The sequence below is a fragment of the Xyrauchen texanus genome, chromosome 11 (genome assembly GCF_025860055.1).
Source record: "Xyrauchen texanus isolate HMW12.3.18 chromosome 11, RBS_HiC_50CHRs, whole genome shotgun sequence".
NCBI lineage: Eukaryota > Metazoa > Chordata > Actinopteri > Cypriniformes > Catostomidae > Xyrauchen > Xyrauchen texanus.
In genome coordinates, this window is record NC_068286.1 from 34,130,585 (window position 1) to 34,154,153 (window position 23,569).

The window sequence follows — 23,569 nt, forward strand, 5'->3', positions numbered from 1 at the left end:
CATCCCCCTAATATCACCTGCAACCAACTAGAAAGTAGCAAATTATGGTTCATAGCTGTTAAGTAAATAAAGCCTATTGGCTATTTTAACAAAAGTGTGAGTCATTTGTTAAGTCCCACCTTCAAATTTCATGGGGTTTTTAAACTCATCTAAACACAAACTGGAGTATTGACTAGAGTACTAACCCATGCCATGGTTTGAATCCTCTTGGCAATTTTCAGCAATAGTTTACCAAAGCTGCCAGGTGTAAATGCATTAGCTGAGTGCTTGATACAGAGACAAAGCAGATATGCTGGAGTCAGCTTGTGGTCGTCCCCGCTCGGCTCAATGAGTGTCAGCAGCCGGTTCACCAGTGCATCCTCGTGAGCCCGCTCAAATTCAAGCGCAAGCTTTCGTTTCTGTGCACTAAGAGTTGGAGCCTTTGAGCTGCGCCGAGATGCCACCGGTTCATGTAATACTGCCCCACACATACGACACGCCTCTCCCTTCTCTGGCACACCCCCCGAATCACCATCACAAAGTCGCGCCAATGCTCGAAGTCGCGTTAGAGTTTGGGCAGGAAGAGGTTTTGCACTCAGTGGGTCTTTGTATAGGAAGATGTAATGAGCACCAAAGGACAGTAAATCGCCATGATGTAGCGGAGTGGGCCGCTCAATGCGCATAAAGTTAACCAGCACGTTGCCATGGGCAACAGGTTCTAGAAGTAATCGCTGGTCTGAGGAAGAGCGCCGTTGTGGAGCCTGACGTATTCGGCAGTGAAGTGGAAGCACATCTGGAGAGGACAGGCAGATATTCGGCCGTGCTGATGCTGTTTCTTGACCAACTGTGTGTTGTTCCCTGTTCAACAGGTAAACCAGGCAATCCTGAAAAAAATAAAAAATCAAAGCAATAAACAAGCTGAAAACTATAGCTCAAGGAATATATGGAGAGTGGAGAGTAATTCAATTTCGATATCAATGTTTTGGTCATTCTCCTTTTTTAATTGAGAGATTATTACTCACATGTTGGTTGTACCCTTGAAGAAGCAACAAGTGTGGTGATTGGTAAAGAGAGTGTTTAACTCCGCCCCCATCACGTTCTTTATGGATCTCAGTGTCTCGTGCAGAGCGTGTTCTGATTGGCCCAGGGAGGGTGGAGTAGTACCGTTTAGGATCTTCACCAGGCAGGCCCATCAAGTTAAGGCTGGTTTCACTGAGACTGCGGCAAAATGAGGTTCCATGCTGGAGTGTCATTGTTCCTTTTGCGCGGTTTCTCTGAAGCTTCCTTGCTTGAGCATTTATATCTGTCACAAAGAGAAAAACACTTATAAATATTTACAAATAGTTGTATCTCATTGTCTTCAGCCCATACAGTAACTAACCTGCAGGGCTTAAATTATCAAGTGAGGTTACCTAATGAAATTGAATCAAAAGTAGGGCTGGGTATTGACACAGATTTCCTCTAGATTCAATTCCAGTTCAGATCCAATTAATTTTAGTTTCCTGTACAGCATTTCAGTTATAATGTCCATTTTGCTTACATATGAAAGAAAATATATCTCAGATAATGCTGTTAATTATACAGGGGGAATTCTAACTTGGGACATTACAAAAATATTAATTTTACACACTCAACACACAGTGAAATGATCTCTGTGCTAAACTTCTCTGCCACTAGACTACACAATCACTGGTGAGTGAAATGTACCAGCCAGTAGCTAATCACAGACATTTATAGTTGCATGGCGCAAAATCTTACATGCATTGTAAAGGGTTGTGGCATACAGTAAAAGAACAATCTTGGTATTGAAGAATCAATATCTTGATCGTTCAAATTAATATTGTGATTAATAAGAAAATATATGTTTTTACCCACACCTACTCTTAAGCAAACTTAAAGATAATGATTATATGACTAATTTTATCATAATTGTGTTTAATCTTAATTTGTGCAGTCTTGGGGTACATTTATCATAGACCATGATATGGCCAAAATGAAAACACATAAGAACATTTCAAACATTGATGCACAATAATGTAGAGCTTGAACAAAGGCTGGTGTGGACATGGACGTGATATGCAAAGCATAATAAAGACAAACATATCGATTCAGCAAGATTAAAATTACTCTCAAAGCTGATGTCAACATTTATGTCATGTTCCATTCAGCTTTTGACAATTAGCACTGCAGGGATTTAGCCATCACTATATACTATATCTTCACAGCTAACAGTATATTTATAGCATGCGTATGCCAAGAATACATGGCATTACTTCCTAACTCCCTTAATGATTTCATTTTGTTTAATCAATTAACCCAGAAGCATGTCTGAATTCTTTGGCGTATCAATTCTAGTGCTTTTGTGCTTTTGATCTTACAGCAAAGAGTAAGATGAACTTAATGTAAAATTGGTGACATTTGGAAATGTTGGAGCGATTTTATATGAGCATTTGGAGATCATGGAAGTACTTACCATCTAGTTTTATGAGTATAGCAGTTTTTGCTTAAGAATTGCATAGGGGCATGGTAAAGTAAGCATTGGCTGATATACTGTACTTGGAAGGGGAAGAGTACTGCTGTAGAGGGTCATGAAATGAGGGACAATGAGCAATAATTGTATAGGGGTGGTACATGGTGGTATAATGCTGGACAAACAGTAGAAGGGCAACACTTGACTGGTACAAGAATACAGTTAATATGGGTCTAAAAAATAATGGAGGTGGGGTTGGTGGTTGACACCATACCTGAGGACAGTCCCCACCTTTTAAAATAGTTGCACTGGGCTGTAACATACGCCAGCCCCGAGGGGAGCTCCAATGGCATCTACCATGCCCGCCTCTATTCAGGGTTGAAGATAGCACAGGGGAGTTTGTGTGGTTCCCTGGGCATGGGTAAACACCACAGCACAACATATATAAATCACCAACAAAACCATGTAAATACACATACATTTATGTTAATTCAATTGAGTGAGCTTTTTTAAAGCAAATTACAATATTCTCCACCATTTTCCTTGACTTTCCTGTGAGTTATTGCAGAGGCTGGTTTTCATTTTCTAGTGTGTGTTTCTTCATTAAAATTAACAAATTGACATGCCATTATCTGACAACAGTGAACATATTTAGCTATTTTATAAATCTGAGCAATTTTTTAAGTGGCGATTGCTTAAAGGAATGTTCCAGGTTGAAGTTTTATTTGTCCCTCAGTTAATACAAATAAACAAATGTTTTCTGTGCAGTAATGCACTTACAATGAAAGTTTAAAGGGGACTGAATAATGCATATACTTGGTCTCATAATATCATGTTACTTTTCCTAAATTGTTGCAAAATTATTTTCACATGACTCATTACCCAGTATGATTCGCAGCAGTTTCAGGATGAAATGAACATACAACAACATTGAATTGTATTCCCTTTCACTCAAATCTTAATTAAACTACAGATTTTCAGTTCATAAACACTTATTTTTCATCCTGTTGCTCACACAAATCATCCGAGCACTTTTACTATTGTGTATGCATTAAGTTGACCAATTTTACCATTTGCACTTCATAACCAACTACATTTACAAGCTTGTCTGTGCATGATCAAATTGGGTGGTAGTTCAACTGATAGAGCTTTACACTTGTGATGCAAAGGAATGGAGTACGAGTTCTGAAGAGCATGAGAGTCAACGTGTCATAGAAGCACCACAAAATGATGTGATTGCACCAGCTATTGCGTTTTTATCTCACATTTGTATTTTACGATACGGTTTAAGGTTTTGGGTTGGAAGGAAGGTTTTGCTGATTTACAACTCGAATAAACATTAACCTTAAAAAGATTTTACTCGCTTTTAGTGTCACACAGAGGACATTTCACCTTGGAACTGCTGCAATACTTGCAATGAACCACTAATAATTCTTTTTTTTAAATGTCACCAGTCACGTACTTTTCATGAGATTAGGCTGTGAATAAACGTTAAAAAACACATTGTTTCAAAAGTATAATCAATTAACTTGAAGTTAAAACTGTGTTTGTATTGGTAAATACCTCGACACTATCCATGAAGCCCCCACAAAACATCTGTTACTGAGTAATAATGTGTGTGTGTGTGAGCGCAGATTAGCGGTGGTAACTTCACTTACAAGTGTAATCCCCACCCTTCTCCAACTTTGTTCATCTGCAACCTTCTTATACACTGATCTTTGTCCCTTCACCTTCTTAACCATATCTGCCCTTTTGATTGAATGTGCACATTTTTTCAATTTTGAGAATAACCCTAATGCAGGGAACAGCAGCATCTCTTCCATTATGAGGCAACAGGAAGACACAAAGCCAAGTTGAAGATGAACACCTTGAACAAGCTAAGGGACTAAGATACTTTGATAAGCTTGTAAAATGTATTTTAATTAAATGTACTGTAAGCAATTTAACCTGTTTTGCTAACATCCACCAGTTCGCAATCTTCTACCTCGCTCTAAAACCCTGTGATCCAAAGACATGCCAGAAAAACTGCATGCACAAAATAATTCACAGACAGAAAGTGTTTCTGATTGGCTAAAAAAATAGACAAGAACTCCAAAAATAAGCATATACTGTACAACATGCACCCCTTGAGAAATGATGCGCCACGTTGTACTGTAGCAAGCCCAAGGAAATATTCCCAAGATTCCAATATGCATCAACTTGAGTTGATGATTTTATAAGTCAGACTAACTAGAGTATCTAGTTACACAAAGCAAGGAAAGCTTTTTGGCTGACTGAGTTCTGCTAGAGTGTAGAGTGTAGCAGTGAGGCTGCACATTGCCCTCAGGTGCACACAAACACTCACACACCACACCAGAACTGCAGTTCAACCTGAGGATAAATTATCCTGAGTAATGTGCATGCTGATTTTGATTTAACTTCTGTTCAGTGTTTTGGCTCAATTGCCACATCAATGGCCACCTTGTTGAATTTGTAATTTAGTACAACAGCATCCAGGCACAAATTGAATGAGAGAGAAAGAAAGAGAGGGACAGTTGCATACCAGTGTTATGACTGCTCTGCAATACAATAGCACAAATGAAATAGTGAAACTGAGATCTCAATTCAACTATTGGAGGCAGGCCATACTACGGCAGACCCAATCAAGCATTTGTCTCTGGCACCTGCTATCTGTGTGTTGGCATTAGTGAACCTGGGCAGCCCTGAACAATAAAAACTTAAAAAATTAAGATGTAGCAGCAGATACCAAAACTCCCATTCTCCAGTGTTTAATACTCCAGCTTAATTTTGACCATGCAGACTGAGCTCATGAAAATTATGTGACTGACAATATTTTTACAAAATAATACAATGGTGTGTCTTCGCCAGATTTCCAAGGTCTAACAACTGACTAGTCGACATACCTGTCAACATTTGTTGTTAAATTTACATGGATATTTAGCACCACAAGAGTATTCTCCTCCCATCTACCAGTGATGCTTCATTCAACTTCCCGTGTGAGTAGGATGCGTTTCATACAAGAGCTGGCAACTGGACAACCTTGGAATAATATATTGATGTGATTATTCACATAACGAGGTTTGGGCCATACAAATTATGCAAGAAATAACAAAATGGGAGGGGGGTGGGAGATGGGTGTGAAATACGGGAGACTCCAGGGAAAAATGGGAGTGTTGACAGGTATGCTTTTCGATAAGTGTGGTCGACAGCTAACATTAATATTTTTATTGGTGGTGGTTTTAATGGTAGATGGAATTCTCAAATTAATTGACAGACGTAACTTCTTAGAAAGTGTTTTTACGTGAAGATAGCATGCTGTGCTTTCCAGAGAATAACAGTCAGGAAAGTAATCCCGTCTGCAAGACGTTTTGACTTTTTATGCACTGTTGTTACAGCAAAGCACAGCATCAACAATACCTTTCAAGGTGATCACTGCCAGACATTAAATCCTCTGCTGTAAGTAATGTACCTGTATTTGTGAGGTGTTGTGGAGAGATTTAAGTCTTTTTCTGATTCTGTCTGACACTGCTTAAATAAATAATTGCCGTAAAAAGGGTTTAAACGGCTTGATGTCATGAATTAGATGTGCACCTTCATCATTATCTTGCAGTTCTGCACTTTTGAATAATGCACAGTGAGGATCAGCCTGAGACTCCGAAGTTGTCTGATTAAATTAAAGCAAGTCAATCTGCTTTCATGATGAGCATAAGTCATGCTGTGTTGGAGCTTTCTTATTTCTTACTTCTCTTACTTTGATAGGAATAAGATGTTACAGTTATTTAGCCTTCATTTTTGATGAATCTACATTGCAATTCTCTCTGAAGTGCTACATCCGTATATCCCTTTGAAACATCGGGGTCACGTGAACATAACAAAGCCTAATTATACATTATTATCCTTAACAGCGACTTGTTGACTAGTCGTTCAAACTGACTAGTAGATTATGGAAATTTTTAGTTTTGTACATCCCTACTTGTAATCACGACAGGCATGCCAAATACCCAATAAAAGTGAACTGTGCTAGATATGCAAATGATCATATATTCATATATATGTATACATATATATTCAAATGTGATTTCCGCCATTTAAGACACTGGCAGAATCAAATGTGTTTGTTGTTGTAGTCAGAACAGGACAAAAACACACGAAAAGGTGGTTTGAGATCTGATTCAAATCAGTTTTTTGTTATTGTGTCTCAGTCTTAATGGTCAGATCAGATTTCATGTGTTTTTTTCCTGGTTAGTTACACAAAACGTGTTGTTACATCAGGTGTTGTGAAAACAAGACATATACTGCGTTCAAAACAGCATAAAAGATGTCTTCGCAGGGAACTTCCAAGAGAAAATAATAATGATAGCCATGCTGTATTATCAGTCCAAACAAAATTTTCAATAAAAATAACTCAAAAAGTGGGTTCAAAATAACTTTCAAGAATGCAGATATTGGCTTTACCCACCCAAAGAGATGTGCAAAGTATGGTAAGCCACACTGGTTGCGAGCCACCACAATGCAATAAGGTATTGAATGTCTCTTGCTTAACTTCAGTACCTGCAGTAACAGCAGCAACAAACATTGCATATGCCATCTTTCCTGTTTTTTTACACTGTCAGTGACGAATGTGTTCGTGGATACTGCCCTTATATTTATAAAAAATATAACCATTGGCTAAACATCCATTTCTAAACTCTAACGCATGGTAAACCTATGCAAGTTTGCATCATTACTATGGCGACTAATGTGGACGTGCTATCAAAAGCAACTGCAAGAATCAGATCTGGACACATATAACATGCAGTGTGAACAAAGCCCATGTCTCTGATCTAAACCAACCCTGTCCCTTCAACGACATGCTATTAAAAACAGGTCATCAAGCCCAAACACGCATGTGATATTAGCCAATTTTTAGATTGTTTAAAAACCATGAGCTGCAGCTCACTTAATTCGGTGATATCTGTCAGGCAGTAGGGACATTTTATGCATGGTATTTTCCTATTTCAACTGATTAGGTACAGTAATATTAGGTACAATTCATTGTCAATTAATTAATTTGTGCATTACCTGCAGTCACTGTGTCCTTCTCTTTTGATGCCAGCTCCTCCACCTCGGCTCTGCGCCTCAGCTCAAAGCGGCGAGAGTACCCCTCCTTAGGCTTCCACAAGTCCTGCAGAAGAAGAGGTTTTTCATTGTTCCCTAGTGCCCGAAGGCACTCAGTCCTCCACCGTCGGTCTGGTCCCTCAAACCGACCAATGACATCACATAACACATAGCTACAGGCCGAAACCTTGTTTAGAGAATAGCGCTCAAGTGCCTCTTTGATCAGCTCTTGTGCACTGGAACGAGTTGTGGCAAGAACACTTTTGTAGTTCGCACCAGCACTAATTTCATCACCAAATACCTTCAGCACACCTGGCGCTGATGACTGGGTGGAAAGCTCAGCCGGATCATCCCGTACCTGCTCAGGTAGGTCAGTCACAGATCGACGATCACGATAACTCAGTGTCCGGTACAGAACCTGAGTAAATGTGCGACTCTGTCGCTTTAAGCGGTTCTTGGATGGCAGAGACATGCTGGCAGATGAGGAACCGTAGAACATGTTGCTGGAACTTGCATTGGCTGAAATACTCCTAAAACTGAGAAAAAAGTGAATTGTAACAAATGCCAACACAAAGAACATACAATTCTTTTGAATTCTGTTCCCAACTCTACAAATGAGAAAAAAGGAAACTAGATGGGAAAGATAATAAGATACGCAATAAGATTGATACAGTAAGCTTGTCATCTATTTTAAATTCTTAGATATTTTGTAATCACACACACAGAATCAGAGAATAATGGCACAGAGAGAGCCAGCCAGACAGAAATAGACAGGATGGGCAAGGCTGAATTTTAATGTAAAGCAAACAGGGATGTTGCCAAGTATCTGGTGGAAAATATGGCTTGATGGAAACTTAGTAAAAAACAGTTCTGGGTAACTATGATAAATACAAAATATTCAATAGATCACTGAAAAACAATAGCACTCACATTGCTATTTCAATATTCAATCAAAAAATGTACTCTTTGGATTAACTTGATTGGAGAGCGGTTTCACAATCTTACGTTTTGTTTGTAATCTTAATATAACCACATCAAGTACAGGGAACCTAATTAAATTGAGCAAAACCTAACTAAATAAGACTTGTTAAATGAACTGAAATGATTCTCTTTCCATTATTAACTAGCTACAGTGCATGCTAGCATGCTAGATGTATGCTAATGGGAAACAATATGCTATTATTATTAGCAAAGCAATTGCTTAATGAGTGAATCAATATAACTCATTCACAATGTTCACATGTCCTCAACCTAAGCTCAAGCCTCGAGCTTCACCTTGATGGTAACCCCAAAACTCCAGAAACTCTTCAACATCTCAACACCACTTTTACAGTCATCTTTCACAAAGACACATTCTATATTTATATAATTTTAATAATAGTTTTAAAACTTATTTTTAACATTTTCTCTCACTATACAGTGCCAGATTCCTGCTTGTGGAAAACAGGACAGCTCCCTCTCAGCAAAAAATTAAATTGACGTATCCTTACCTAGGCGCAGATCAATGCGAAGTAGAGGGTACATCGGCATCTGTAACTGTTGTTACCTTATACTTTTAGCAGGCAGCAATTTTTCTCAGTGTGCGCTTGTCTTTCGAGAGTTTATCATAAAATGCTGAGCAGTCCAGTCCAAAATTATGATGTACGAAAAGCATTGCCTTCATGGCTGTTACTCTGAATCAAGATTTATCCGGTGTCCATGCTATATTAATGAGAACACACGCTCCACAGATGCAGATGTCCCAGGCAGGCATAAAACAAACTCTATGACCTTGGCTATGACACTGAAGTCGATGGTCTTGCTCTCAAGCTCACCAAAAATGTCTGTCTATCTCTCAGACATGGCCGCCTTGTTCATGTTCCACTCAGCGATGCCATGACAATGTTTTTTGCACAAGCCCACTCATCAAAGAGCAGAGCAATTTGAGAGCGGGGATTCTGGAGTAGAAGTGTTCGAGGCTGCTCTGAATGTCTTTCCACTCTGGGATGTCTCTCAGCAGGGCCAACTCAAGTTTTCCTGTGTTCTCCAATGAGCAGCTCCAATTTTGGAGGTAATCAACTGATGCTGAATAAATGTTTCTCACTGCACAAAAGAAATCATCTGCTGGCATGTCACTAGCTTCAACCAGGCATCAAACTGCTTTTTTAATGTCAGAGGGTATGAATGAGTCCAGCTGCACATAATTGAGTATGTTTCATATGACAGCTTTAGATTTGGTGCGAGCAGAAAAAATTTCAGCTCATTTATCATTTCTTTATCATTTTCGCAGTGCATGTTGTGTGCACCTTGTCAGATTTGGAACTTTGTTTCACAAAAAAATCGCTAACACTTGGCATGGCACACTTACTTTAAACAGCATTCACATGCTTTTTTTGTATGAAAATGCTGTGCGATGTCGGTGCGGCCTCCATGTAAAAGCAGCTCTGAAATCTCACAACTCACTTTGCAAGGCTCTGTCTGTGACTCCTTTTTTAGAAATGTAAACTCTTTTTGAAGATCTTAGAAGAATTAAATGTACATGCATGCTTCCTTGACATTTTTCTAGCCGCAATTTCATCTGTTTGTATAGTATATTTTTCAATATTCTAGTATGTTTCTTATATATCAAAATACTTATATGAGTTTCCTGGCCTTTGTGTGACCCAGGAGAGAGCATATGAGGTTACTAAAAGTGTTGATGCTGCAGAGGCCACAAAGAGCACCCAGCTGTAACAAAATAATGAGACTAAGGACCTTGAAGATAGACTAAAGCCAAGTTTCTACCAGTAAAAAGATATCAAAAGGCTCTGTGAGATAATGGTGGCAAATAGTATCCATTGGTTACAAAAATAACAAAGGGGCACAGAAATGAGGTAATGCCAGATAACAAACTGTATAGAAGAGGAGGTTTTGGACTAAGACAGTCAGAACGGACAGCTGGCCGGTCTCATGTTTGTTGGTGTTCAATAAACTACAACTTTGGCATCTGGAACTCAAGACTCCGAGAGTTTTCTTACAACTTAGAGAGATTCATCGCGATATTCCACGACATATCTTTGGCCTCAACTCGTGGGGCTGGCATTGAGGTCAAGGGGGCAAAGGTCGCTGGTGGGACGGCTTGCACGAATCGCACAGAAACACCGGCGCCAGAAACTGAGGTAAGCATCTTTGCTTAAGGTGTTTTTGTGTGATCTGTGGTAGCGAGTCCCGGTAAGTGGCTTCCCTAAGACTTTTGCCAGTCCGGACATAGAATAATTTGAACTAATTGGCTAAAATAGAGGCGAGTTCCAGATTTCAAAAATAGGGGGGTGGGATTGTTTAAAGAGAGTTTAAGAAAGTTTATTTGAAGAAGGTAGAAAAAGCCTGGGGGTGAGTCGAGAAGCGACGCGTGAAAATTCCCGGTTAGGTGCATTTATTCAAGGTTTTGCCAGAAGAGTGGCTGAAAATCCTGTACAGGTGAAAATCCTAACACGGGTGGAGAAGTGAAAATTCGCGCAAAATTCCTCCAGGTGTTAGATTAAGTTATTTATTGCAGTGTTTGACGGAACCCGGACTGTGCAGAAAACTGGGAATTGTTGAACTATGTGTGCATGTTTGAGATAATGAATAATGTGCATGACTAACTATGTTGTTGGTGCATGTGTGCTTACGGTACTAAATGCGCTGTTTTTGTGTTTATTCAAATGCATGATTACAGTGTTGATGATGTATTGTGTGCAGAGGCAGAATAATACAGAGAATCAGGTGCACTAAGCAGGAAATGCTAAATGAGAGCAAAAGTGGAAAACTAATTGAAACAGTGAATTGAATAAAACAATGTTGAAAAAGTATAAAGAGCATAAAATGGCACCGGCTTCTCTGATATCTCCCTGCCTTGCTCTCACTCACTGGTCAGCTGAACGGACAGCTCTGTGAGTGAGGGAAGGGAGATTCAGAAGAGAAAAATAGAATAATTGGGAAAAAGATAAAGAAAAGGCAAAAAGTTTTCCATTACAGTGAACAAGACTAGAGAAAAATGCAGAGACAAGCGAGTTTTGTAAAGTTGGAGATCAATGCAGATCTGAAGAGTGGGAGAGAGAATTGGAAAGAGCGCTGATAGAGTTAAAGGGAATCAGCGATCATTTTTGGAAAGAATCAGAGTACATAGATTACGCAGGGCAGAAGAGAAAATTAACTGCAAAAAGAAGGAGTTAATGAGAACCTTAACTGAAGTGGTGAATTTAGGAGAAATAGAACAGGAGTGGCCATTTGTTAACTGGTTGGATGTTGCGGTTAGGAACATAGATCCTAAATTATTTGTGGATCACATAACTACACTCTGTAAAACAGGCCATAGAGATGAGATAGATATATACAAGGGACATTTGAAAGTGTCAGTCAAGGAGGCGAATATTCCTTACTTGAAATCTGAAGTGGCACATTATTGGGAAACGTTGTTTTAAGAGGGCAGACTTGGATAGGGAAACATAGATATGCATGATATAAAGCAGAATGCAAAACTTAAGTGTGTATTGCTAATATAGACATAGATAATGATGCATTACTTATGTGAAAGCAATGTATTGCTCATGTTGAAATAAATATGTAATCAAAAATGAAAGTAGCCTATAATGCATGATAAAGCAAATAATTAGAAAAATGAATGCATTAGTTTAAACACTTGTGACCATGCTGTATGTATAAGAAATAAGTAATGTATAATCATGTTATCCAGTTTAGACTTTGTACCCAAGATGTATGTATAAGTAGTATGTGAGGTATAACCATGTTTTCAGAAAAGTTTTGTAAATCACAAAATAAGATTATATTAACAAACATAAAGCATGAATAAACAAATAGTTGGTTTTGAGAAGAAATAAAGTGAAACCATATAAGCAATAAAAGAAGGAACATAAGCGAATAATAAAATAAAAGAATAAGAGAAAATATAAGTTAAGAAAATAAAGAGGATAACAAAAAGAGTAAAAAGAAAGAAATAAAAGATAATAAATAAATATAAGGGGAAGAGATAAGAAATAAAAATAAGTATAATAAATATATAAATAAGTATTAGTAGTAATAAATATTTAGTTTATTTAGTTGGATGTTATCCAGAAGTATAGTTGATAAGACTCGGATAAATGAGCACAGTTGTTGATTTTTTCATTCTCTCTCTCACAGTACGCTGGAGACTGAGTGCTGGGAAAGAGAGAAGGGAGGGGCTGCTAGAGTGAGAATAGGGAGCTGTAAAGGGAGGGCTTTGAGCACGCACAGAGAAACAGAACAATACTTTTTTTTCCTTGTCTCAGTTTTCCTCCTGAAGCAGAAATAATAATGTGGAAATAAGATGTTACTGAATTTGAGAGGAGACTAACTGAGAGGAGAAAAGACATCGAATTAAAAAGACTAATAATAGAAACACAGGGAATTAGTGATCATTTCTGGAGTTATGAACAAATTAAATACAGTCAAAAATGTTAAGGTGATTTTTAATAGGGAGAGTAAAGGAGAATTAGCACCAATGTAGAAATTGTCTTGAACAGAGACCCAAAATGGATGTGACCTCTGTGAGTGGAAGTACATGAGTTTTAATATAAAAAGAAGTAACAGATATAGCAATCAACCACTGTAAATAATAAGTGTTTTTTATGGAAATAAAGGAGAGGGATAAAAAGAGGAGAGCAAAAGGAGGGGCAGAAGTAATAGGTTTGTTTTAGTATAGTATTTTTTGAGAGCTCTGTGTTTATAAAGGCCTTGTGTTTGTAAAAAGTGTGAAAGGTTCTGTGTCTGTGAGAGAATCTGTGTTTTAAAGTATGGGAAGTATGACTGAAGTGTGATTGCGTATGGAAGTGTATGTTATATGAGCCCTATAAATATCCATCCAGATAGAGAGGTTGATCCTTTGCTGCATAACTAATGAGGAGTATGTATGCAATTTACATAAAAGAAAATCTATTTAGACTATTTTCATCAATATAAGAGGCAGAAGAGATCTGATGATTAAAAACAAAGAGGGCACTTAATAAATATTATGATTGTAGAATTAAAACCAATGATAAAAATTATATTTGTATGTCTGTGTAAATGTGTGTATGTATATGTATATGTATGTATAAGGATAAATATAATACAGTATAAACAAACAAATAGCTTTAAAACAAAAATGTGCATGAAATCAAAAAGTTAACTCTTAGCGGACTGGACAATGTTTATTACTGGGCTGTTCTTTTCATGCCATGAATGAAGCCTGATATAAGATTAACTAAACTGAGAGCTGTTGAATGGACATGTGTCAGATCATAACTCCTTTTATATCAAAGTGATGAGTAAGAATATTTAGATTATAAAAAAGTGATAACTTTAAAGTGATTGAATTGCATTTGGGAAATCACATTATCTAGACAAACAATAAAGCTTTGAGTCGAGTGTATTACGCTAAACTAAAGTCAAATAAGTAATTGTATTTTAAACCAAGGTTGTATTTAAGATAAGTGTTGTTATATTAAAGCAAATGGCAAAAGAGGACCAAAGATATGATAAAATAAGAAAATTATTATTTTGTATCTTATGCAGTTAAACCTTAAATGTGAAAACTTCACATTCATGTGTCCATTTTATGTTCTGTCTGGTCCAGTTTATGAGAGAATACTATTTTAACATTATTAAATTAAACACAAAAAAGTTGTTTTTGAATTTTCTATGATTTTAAAAATGTCTGGAGAACAATTTAAATGTGAGTGCAGCGTTATAGGCAGAGATTTTTTATTTTTGTTAGGAACTGTCTGATGAAGGCATTGAGGATGACTTTGAGGGGAAACAGGCCTCTCTAGATGTCTTCAGACAGACAGAAAGGGGCCCCGACTTTAGAAAAAGATAGAAAGCAGATCGATAGCTATTTTATTTTTATTTTATTTATTTTTTGTTTGGTATAGGTCTTGGTTGATCGTGGATACACTGAGAAGCTGCATTTGAGACTAAAATTAAAGGAAAATAAATTTAAGAATGATTTGGATCATTTAAAAATTAGTCTTTGGGGCAGGTGAAGCCCATGGAGAAAGGTTAAGATTAAATTGAACATCATAACTTCCTCATATATGAACGTTAATAAGTTCATATTCATGTGTCTATTCTGTGTTTCTTTTGTTATTATTATGTGTGTTGTTTCACTAACTCATTCTGGAACTAGTTTCTCACCATTGCAGACGGCTGAGAAAGATGATTTTATAGAAGTTACTAATGCTGCAGGAGGAAATCCGGACACAAAGAAGACTGAAAATGATGTGATTGTTCTGATTGATCTTCCTGCGCTCATTACTGCTGGTAATCATTATTGATTTGCCATTTATAATGTGGATTAAAATTTCTCTGGAAAAGTTCATTTCAGTCTTATACGATCACTTTATGATTTTCCAGAATGCCATCAATGGGTTCAATGCCCGTGTCTAAATTGTTCTGAGGGTCTAAATTTAAATCCAGCAGCTAACCACTGATTTATTGATTTGAAGAGTAAATATTACAAACATATGGCAAAGTTATAGAGTTACCTATTGGATTGGTTACTCCCCAAATTTTCCAGAGAGTACCCTCATAATAAAGAAAAAAAAAAGGAGCTTAGTGTGTGCTATAAAGTGCTGATTGAGTGTCTATTTCTATTACTACTATTTTAGTTTGCCATAGTTAATACATGAAAGTGTAATTTTAGAGGTATAATAGTGATAAATGTTAAAAGATGATGAAACATTTGGATAAAAAATAAATAAATAAATAATGTAAGAGTCATGAGAAATTAAAAGTAATGTAGTGTATCTTACTGAGCAATTATTTCAAAACACAAGAAAAGAGATATGTTTTTAGATATGTTTGTCTTTAAGACTTTATTCTGTTTAATCTTTTACTTTTCTGTTAGTTTAAAAACTTGATTTATATTATTTTATTAGATAGAATGGAAGTTCCTTCACCTGAGAAAGTGTAAGAAATGGAGAAAGTAGTAATAATAAATTATTACTTAATAATAAAAAGGGATTATAATATATTAATAATAAGATAGGTGTTGTAAATGTAAAGCTCTGCATGAACAGAAGGCTAAACATAAGTTGTATTGATTATATAGAGAATGTCGAAAAAGACATTGTGTTCTGTTTTATTAAAGATTAGAAGGTTATTTGTATGTTGTTTGAATGGACAGAAAAAAGTAAGATGAGAGTAGTTTTTGATGATAAATGGTGTGAGATGAGAACGTTTGAAAGCAGTTAATATAATCAGTTATTATAAATATCACTATTTTTACTGTTGAAGAATAAATTAAATGTATTATTGTGAAACAGTGTAATGCCCCACTCCTCACTCTCAGTCTAAAATTGATAAGTGTCTGCTTGAAACAGAAACAAAAGAGCAGAATTTGAAGAAATATTCATAAGTGTTTTATTTCATTTTATTTTGGTTTGATTTTATTTTTATATGTAAAATGATGTGCCTTGACAATAATGTTAGATAGAGTGATATGAAGGAGTTCAAACAGCTCTCCTCATCAATGATTAAAGATTTGATATATTAAGAGGGCAATCTAAAGTTAAGGGTTTATACTAAAGAAAAGAGATTAAGTTGAAAATTCATCTGAAAGAATAAATGTAGGTTCAAAAACTATCTAGAGACTATTATTTAATTGATGTGATGTTTTTAATTAAGCTTCCTAGAAGCTTGAGAGGCTTTGTTCTGATGTTAGTCCCCACATAGTTTTGTGTAACATTTGCTAAAGTAGCAGAAATAAAACCTGAATGGAAATGAATGATCTTTAAATGAGTTCAATTTTAGCATATTTTACTTTTACTTTGGACAATTTTAATAGATTGATGAATTTTTAATAATGCTTTTTTGAATTTAACCATGTTTTGGATTGTCTCCATATTTAAGCATTTGTAGATGTTCCATTGGTTGTGTCGGTTCTCTGGTGATACTCCCTGAAAAAGAAAATATCTGTTTACTGATACCAAATTATTACAGATTGAGGACTGAGCAGTATCAAGACCAGGGGCAAGAGGTGACGACCCAATGACGGTTAAGACTTGACAATGGCGTCACCGCCCAAGAAGGTTTGAAAGGGTTTTAAGGGGTGGATAAATGCTGCATTTTAATAACCGCTTTACTAAAATAACTTATCACAGTGTTAAATACCAAGCATTCTGTCACTGTGTTGTCAGGGGATCATACCCTGTGTAGAGGATTATTTATAGATTGGTTTTTGGGGTAAAGTTTTGAGAACCGTTGCAGACAAAGGAGTGCTTGACTTTATATAGAAGTATTAAACAAACATGGGAATGTTTGTATGATAATGAATTTAGACTGGAAGATGATTTATTACCTTTACTTATGCTTTAATTGAACTCATGTACATTGTAAAATTAATGAAGAATGGAAAAGATACATGGTGGTAACTAAAGATTAAGATTGCTTGTCTTGTTTGTTTGTAACAATATAAATGGAATTAATTAAGAAATAGGGTGCAGGGTTGGCTACAATTGGTATAATAATTGAAACAACAATTCTTGAGAGGGGAATAATATTATATTGTGTGTTACCACTGATTAAATAATTATGTAAAAAAAACAGATGAAGTACTGATCAATGTAAATGGCCCAATGCAACAGAAAGACCAAACTGGGAGGAAATTGATTCCTCCAATAATATGTTAAATATTTGATCATTCTTTTATTGATTTAATATTCTGAATTACTCTGATATAGTCTGAAACTATGAAAAACAGCTTAGCTTGCAGGGAAAATTAATTAATGTGATACAGACATTGAGAGTCCTTGGGAAACAGGAGGAAATGAAATGTATGTGATAAGTGAATGAGTAGGGAGTTTTAAGATAAGGAACACCTGTGGTAGTTTACCTCCTCTGTGGAGAATTATAGCCTTTTTGTGAATTACCCTTTCTGTGAATGACCATGAAAAATGTTGTGTATAGATACTAAAGGGATGATCTAATGTTTTTAATTGGAACAAAGTCAGGCTATGCCCGGCTCCTGCCTGGAGGAGGCAGAGGACCCATGTGTTATTTAGTGCTAGAAATGAGATGCAACAAATGTGTGTGTAGCAAATGACTCTAATAAGGGAAATCATTTAATATATTAATCAAATGAATGCAGAAAGTAATGATTGTTAGTTAATATAAAACATGTAACCATATGAGGTGATTACAGTGTTCTTTATGCATATAAAATGAAATAGTCATGCTGTTGCCATCATTGAAGCAAGTTAGGACAGGATGACCAGCTGAAGGAGAGAAGGTAGAAAACAATTGCGGCCTACAATACCAATGAATAAGAAAGACATATTAATATGGATGTTATTACTGACATACTTGGGACAAGTGTTGCCCCCAATGATGGGGCCTACTAGAGAAACGTCCCAAGAAGGACCAGGATCACCAGATGTACAATTCTAAGAAAGCATACTGCAGAGTGGGTTCCCTACAATCAGCCTTGGGGATCTTGGATGGCCTTTTCAATGAAGCTGACCTAAAACAAAATACTCCAGAATGTGAATTAAGAAAGTACAGAGCACTTGACGGACTGTATTGAAGAAACTATGAATATGGACTTCCCAACGATGAACACGAGGCAAGATTCAGACAAAGAAGAGCAGCAAGCACAAAACTAAGAACCCGAGGAAGAAGAGGATCAGCAGGAACCCGCTACAGAATCTGAGGAAAGAGAAGAGGAAGTAGAAGGACAAGCGAAAGTAGGGGAAGAGCACGTTGCGGCAGAAAAAGGGATTGAAGTGCCGCAGTAGAGCAGGAAAGCATAGAAATTGAGACGGAAGTATATGTCACAGAGGAACAGGACCAAGAAGGTGAAGAAGGAGAAAGACAAGAAGAAAGTGATCGTCCTGCTGAAACAGATTCAGAAGCAACTGAAGGAAATGAAACAGGCCAACAAGCGCAGTTGTTCGAGGAAGAGTTGTGGCACATGGAGAAAGAATGGAAGCTCAAGGAGGTATTAGTGTTGATGATGCTGTTACTAACATATTTGGGACAGGTATTGCCTCCTATACAGGGCCTACCGGACAGGCGATCAAGGAAGGCCCAGACTCTCCAGGTGAAGGACTGTCACAACGACTATGGTATGATGAATTTCCTACAATTGACATCTCAGACCTTCAATGTTATTCCCGAATGAGCAGAGACTAGATAACATAGCACGAGAAATCAGAAAGAAGCTGAACGCCTGGATCACTAAACAAAGGTGAACCCGAAAAGCAAAGAATCTGGATAAGCAATTTGGCTAAGCAGAACAAACCGAAGAATCGGCCTCAAAAGACACCTGTCAAAATAATCACCCAAAGACTGAAAAAGCAAATAAATTTAGAAAATGATATGGAACCCATAGAGTCAGCAGGAACAGAGGAACTATTACAATATGCAAATCAAAATGACTGGTATAAATGGGCCAGATATACAGCTAAGCAAGCAAAAATGACAAACTGTGTAATGTGCTCACCCACTCCATTGAAAAAATTTGTAGTAGTCCCAAATCAGTATGATTATAAGCATTGCGCTGAGTATTATGCCAAAAAATTGTGGTAAAACAGGGAGAACAGTGTACTGCCCAGCAGAATGTTTGGCATTCTTGGGTCATCCGAATATGATAAATATTATAAGATGATAGGGTGGGGAGATGAAGGCAGAAAATTAGACATATACGTGTGGATAATGAGAAAAAGAAAGCACATTATCATATAAAATAAATTGTCAAGTGGAGTATGAATGCTTTAACAAAACTAAAGGAAAAACGAATGTAGGACAATTTAAGGGCAATTGTGCAGTAATATGGCATTTAGATGATGAAATGTTTTTTAATAATAATGTGATTAGGTTTAGATTTAGATTGCTGTATATACATACATACCAAATAATACATCCCCAGAAGGAACTTTTACCCAGGCGATGAGGAAACTGCATGACCTGAGAAAGGAAGTTAAATCTAATGTAGGGAGAGATCAGCGGTTTGGGTAATGGTTTGATGATCTTTTTGGTTCATGGAAGTTGGGGCTAATGAAAATAGGTATAATAGTAGTTATGGGACTGACCCTATTTGCATTATTGTTATGTTGTATTATACCCATTCTGAGATCAATTATGACTAGAACGGAGGCTAAGCAAATGGTAGCCGTATCAATGATGACAACGCAAACAAGTGTTGCAACCAGACAATATACCATTGGGCCAGGATTGGATGAACTTGATGAGATTTACTGAGAAGCAATCAAGAAAATAACAATGTAAGGGGAATTTTATTTTTGAACACTTTTCTCATGTTTTTTGATAGTAAGGGAGACAGCAAGACTATTGTACTTTCATTTTACATAACAAAATAGGTAGCATCTCAAGAAAGGAGTTAGAGGGTGTTTTGTTTGTTATTTTTGACATATTCCCTATTATCAATGTAACCAATTTCTTATTACTTATTGGTGAAGTATATCTTTAGTACACTGTATCTAACCAAATAGAAGTAGCATTTTTGATGATTATGGTTCCATATAATGTATATGTGAAGTTATTGCCAAGAGAAGACATATAAGAGCTATATTTGAAGACAGGAGCGACGAGCACCTCAGTGCTTGGCTGCAAGAGCAAATAGACTCAACTGGTGGTTTAAAAACCCGCTGTCTGCTCCAACACACCACCAGATAGCGCTCAGGCTACCGGAATTGTCTGTGAGTTCCTCTGGCAACGAAGGATAAATATTACTATGTTACTTTTAATAGTGTTTTGTTAAAGCATATATATATATATATATATATATATCTTCTACTCAATGGATAATCAATTGTACTCTACATCACATAAGGCTTCACATTTGCATGCACATGCTTATTACAAATGAGTTGATTTCTGTCACCCACCCCCAGGAACAGTGATAGCTAGAGGACTGGGATCTTTTACTCCTTCCTAGTTAAGTGTGGATGGAGAGGTTTGGTCCCAAGTTCTGCAGAGTGCAGCCCCATAAAAATGGCATTGGATAGTGGACTGAGTGGCCTACTTTGGCTACATGATGAAATGGGACAGGCTAGCTTGTGTGACTGCACTCTGGTTTGAGGGAAATAGAGTGTGAGACTTTTTTAAGTCTCAGAGGTGGGAATATATAGTATATTTTTCAATATTCTAGTATGTTTCTTATATATGAAAATACTTATATGAGTTTTCTGGCCTTTGTGTGACCCAGGAGAGAGCATATGAGGTTACTAAAAGTGTTGATGCTGCTGAGGCCACAAAGAGCACCCAGCTGTAACAAAATAATGAGACTAAGGACCTTGAAGATAGACAAAAGCCAAGTTTCTACCAGTAAAAAGATATCAAAAGGCTCTGTGAGATAATGGTGGCAAATAGTATCCATTGGTTACAAAAATAACAAAGGGGCACAGAAATGAGGTAATGCCAGATAACAAACTGTATAGAAGAGGAGGTTTTGGACTAAGACAGTCAGAACGGACAGCTGTCCGGTCTCATGTTTGTTGGTGTTCAATAAACTACAACTTTGGCATCTGGAACTCAAGACTCCGAGAGTTTTCTTACAACTTAGAGAGATTCATCGCGATATTCCACGACATTTGCTCTTTCAAAATGACTCTTCAATCAGTTGATTGGACTGGATGTCTATTGATGTCTATTGGGATTGTGATTGGATAGTTTAATCAAACCATGTACTTAAAATAACACGGTGTGATTTTATTGGTTTTATAAACCATATCCTTGGCTAACTTTGATTAGAATAATCACGTGACTGCGTGCCACCCTACATGCAAAGCAGGCTGGGAATTAGAAATCCCCTGCCCGTTTCAGTTAGCCACACCAAACAAAAAATATGCATGTTGTCCCAACACAAATACATTAAGATATAACTCAGTTAATTTAACTTCACTTGGTTACATACATTTTTTAATAATATAACCAACTGATAATTCAGAAAATTCAGGATTAATTTGCTCGTTGTGTGATCAATCCAATATATAGATATATAGATAGATAGACAGACAGACAGACAGACAGAGACACTGCAGAGAGTGTTTCCACTGCTGCAAACATCTAGTGTGTGTGTGTGTGTGTGTGTGTGTGTGTGTGTATGTGTGTGTGTGTGTGTGTGTGTGTAAGAGAGAGAGTGTTTCCATAGTTTCCACTGCTGCAAACATCTAGTGTGTGTGTGTGTGTGTGTGTGTGTGTGTGTGTGTGTGTGTGTGTGTGAGAAAGAGAGAAAGAGAGAGAGAGAATGAGAATGCATCAGCTAAAATCCCCACTACAAGGCGCCTGCGCAGTCTGAATGGAGACCATCTGCTCGAGCTTGAAATGTTCACTGTAAGCTCGTGAAGCTTATTCACAAACTGAATGCTGTGATTTATTTATATTATCTATAGCCTAACCCTACAGGTACAGTGTAGCCTTCATCTGAAATTGCAATTGGCTCCCTCACATCGTTGTATTGAGCGCCAAATTATTGAAATAAACCGTTATGTTCAAATTAAAGTTAGAGTGAATTAAATGATTTAACGTTCAGAATAATTTTCACACAACAACGGGTTACAGCACTTTAATGACGACCAATAAGCTAATGATCGTGTTTGGACAAACAAAGTTTCGTATTTTTGCTTTAGAAAATACATACAAAAACGCCAGACACAAGGTTGCAAAATAGTTCTTACCTGTCAGACACGTTTTATTCACCCCCGTGATGAAGTAGTGCTCATTTGGAGTCATTACAAGCGTCTCCTCTCGCGCGTAGAGCTACTGCGGGTTTCCACTAGCAACGGCGCGAGCCAACAAAGGCACCTGCTCACGTGTCTTAATCCGCTTGTGCGCCTTAACACGGCTCCGCCAGCCAGTCTCAGAGCGCTGATCCCACACAAGCCGTTCGCTTGACCCTTATTATTGACATTTGCCAGTATTTTTGCTTGTGGATATGTTAAACTAGCTATGTGGGCCGGTGGGATACAGTTTTAGGTCCACCTAGTCACTGTCATGGAATGCGACATTAATGTCTACCTGTACAGAAATAGTGAGGTGTCAGACACATTATTGTAGAGGCTCCTCCTCGAATATACTTTAGTCAAGTGCTTTTCCCCAAAACTAACATATTTGTGTTTATAAGGTTATACTCACGCTTAATGCAGTAACGGGGCTAATTCCGGTATGCTCTGCCAGTTATTTCCAGCTGTATTCCCCATTGTGTCAAATCCATAAACTGTCGAAAAATGTTGTTAGACATCCACAGTGCTGTTTTGTTTTATTCTTATTATTATTATTATTTTACCGCCACTCTTGGGCAGTCGTCAGAGCTGTTTATCCATTTTCCCTTCTTTTATTTGCCCGTCTCCACTGGCCACACTGTAGTTTGCATGCTTCGGGATCTGCATTCCCTGAGCCGACTGCTCCCGGAGAAACACGAACCGGGAACTAATAGCCCTCTCGTATTTCTGCACTAGGGAGGAATCATCCGATTAAAATTACATTCTTAGTTGCATCTTTTCGGAAAAAATATGCATGTTTTCTTAAAATAATAATATTATTAATATTAATAATATATATATATATATATATATATATATATATATATATATATATATATATATATATATAATTAAAACTACTAATGTGGTGGTTACAAAAATATATAAAGAAAAATAGAAAAGAAAATAAATAACAATTAGTGTTATCAGAATATGATGTTGTCATTAAAAAATAAATTGAATGTCATTCTGTGAAGTGTATTAAATTGTTCGTTAAAAATGTCTAAAAGTTCGGTTCAAGTTAACCATGAGTGTATCACGTGTACAACTGGTGAATGCTAAATTGATGGCTAAGACCATGCGGTTACAGAAATTGTGAAAGTTGAGTACATTTATACAATAGTATTTGTACTTTTGATAACTAATTTAACAGTTAAGAATTAGAAGTTAGTGCTTTAAAGAAGGAATGTGTTGGTTCATCAGAATATATGTACATTATTAATGTGCATTGTAATATAGTGTATATTGAAATTATTTGTTTAATTTGTGGAAACAGTACCTGATG

General features: G+C 36.9%; 1 protein-coding gene across 1 annotated transcript in view; it reads right to left on the bottom strand.

The window, feature by feature from the left end:
* LOC127652157 (ras-associating and dilute domain-containing protein) overlaps positions 1 to 22,895 on the bottom strand; it is a 48,312-nt gene extending 25,417 nt beyond the window's left edge. The window contains exons 1-5 of the mRNA XM_052138217.1: positions 22,658 to 22,895; positions 22,201 to 22,540; positions 7,511 to 8,082; positions 1,002 to 1,282; positions 186 to 863 (exon numbers count right to left, since the gene is read on the bottom strand). Of these exons, the coding sequence (XP_051994177.1) occupies positions 186 to 863; positions 1,002 to 1,282; positions 7,511 to 8,045 (1,494 nt within the window). The 5' untranslated portion in view covers positions 8,046 to 8,082; positions 22,201 to 22,540; positions 22,658 to 22,895. The remainder of the gene's footprint in view (positions 1 to 185; positions 864 to 1,001; positions 1,283 to 7,510; positions 8,083 to 22,200; positions 22,541 to 22,657) is intronic.
* Positions 22,896 to 23,569: the final 674 nt, after the last annotated feature.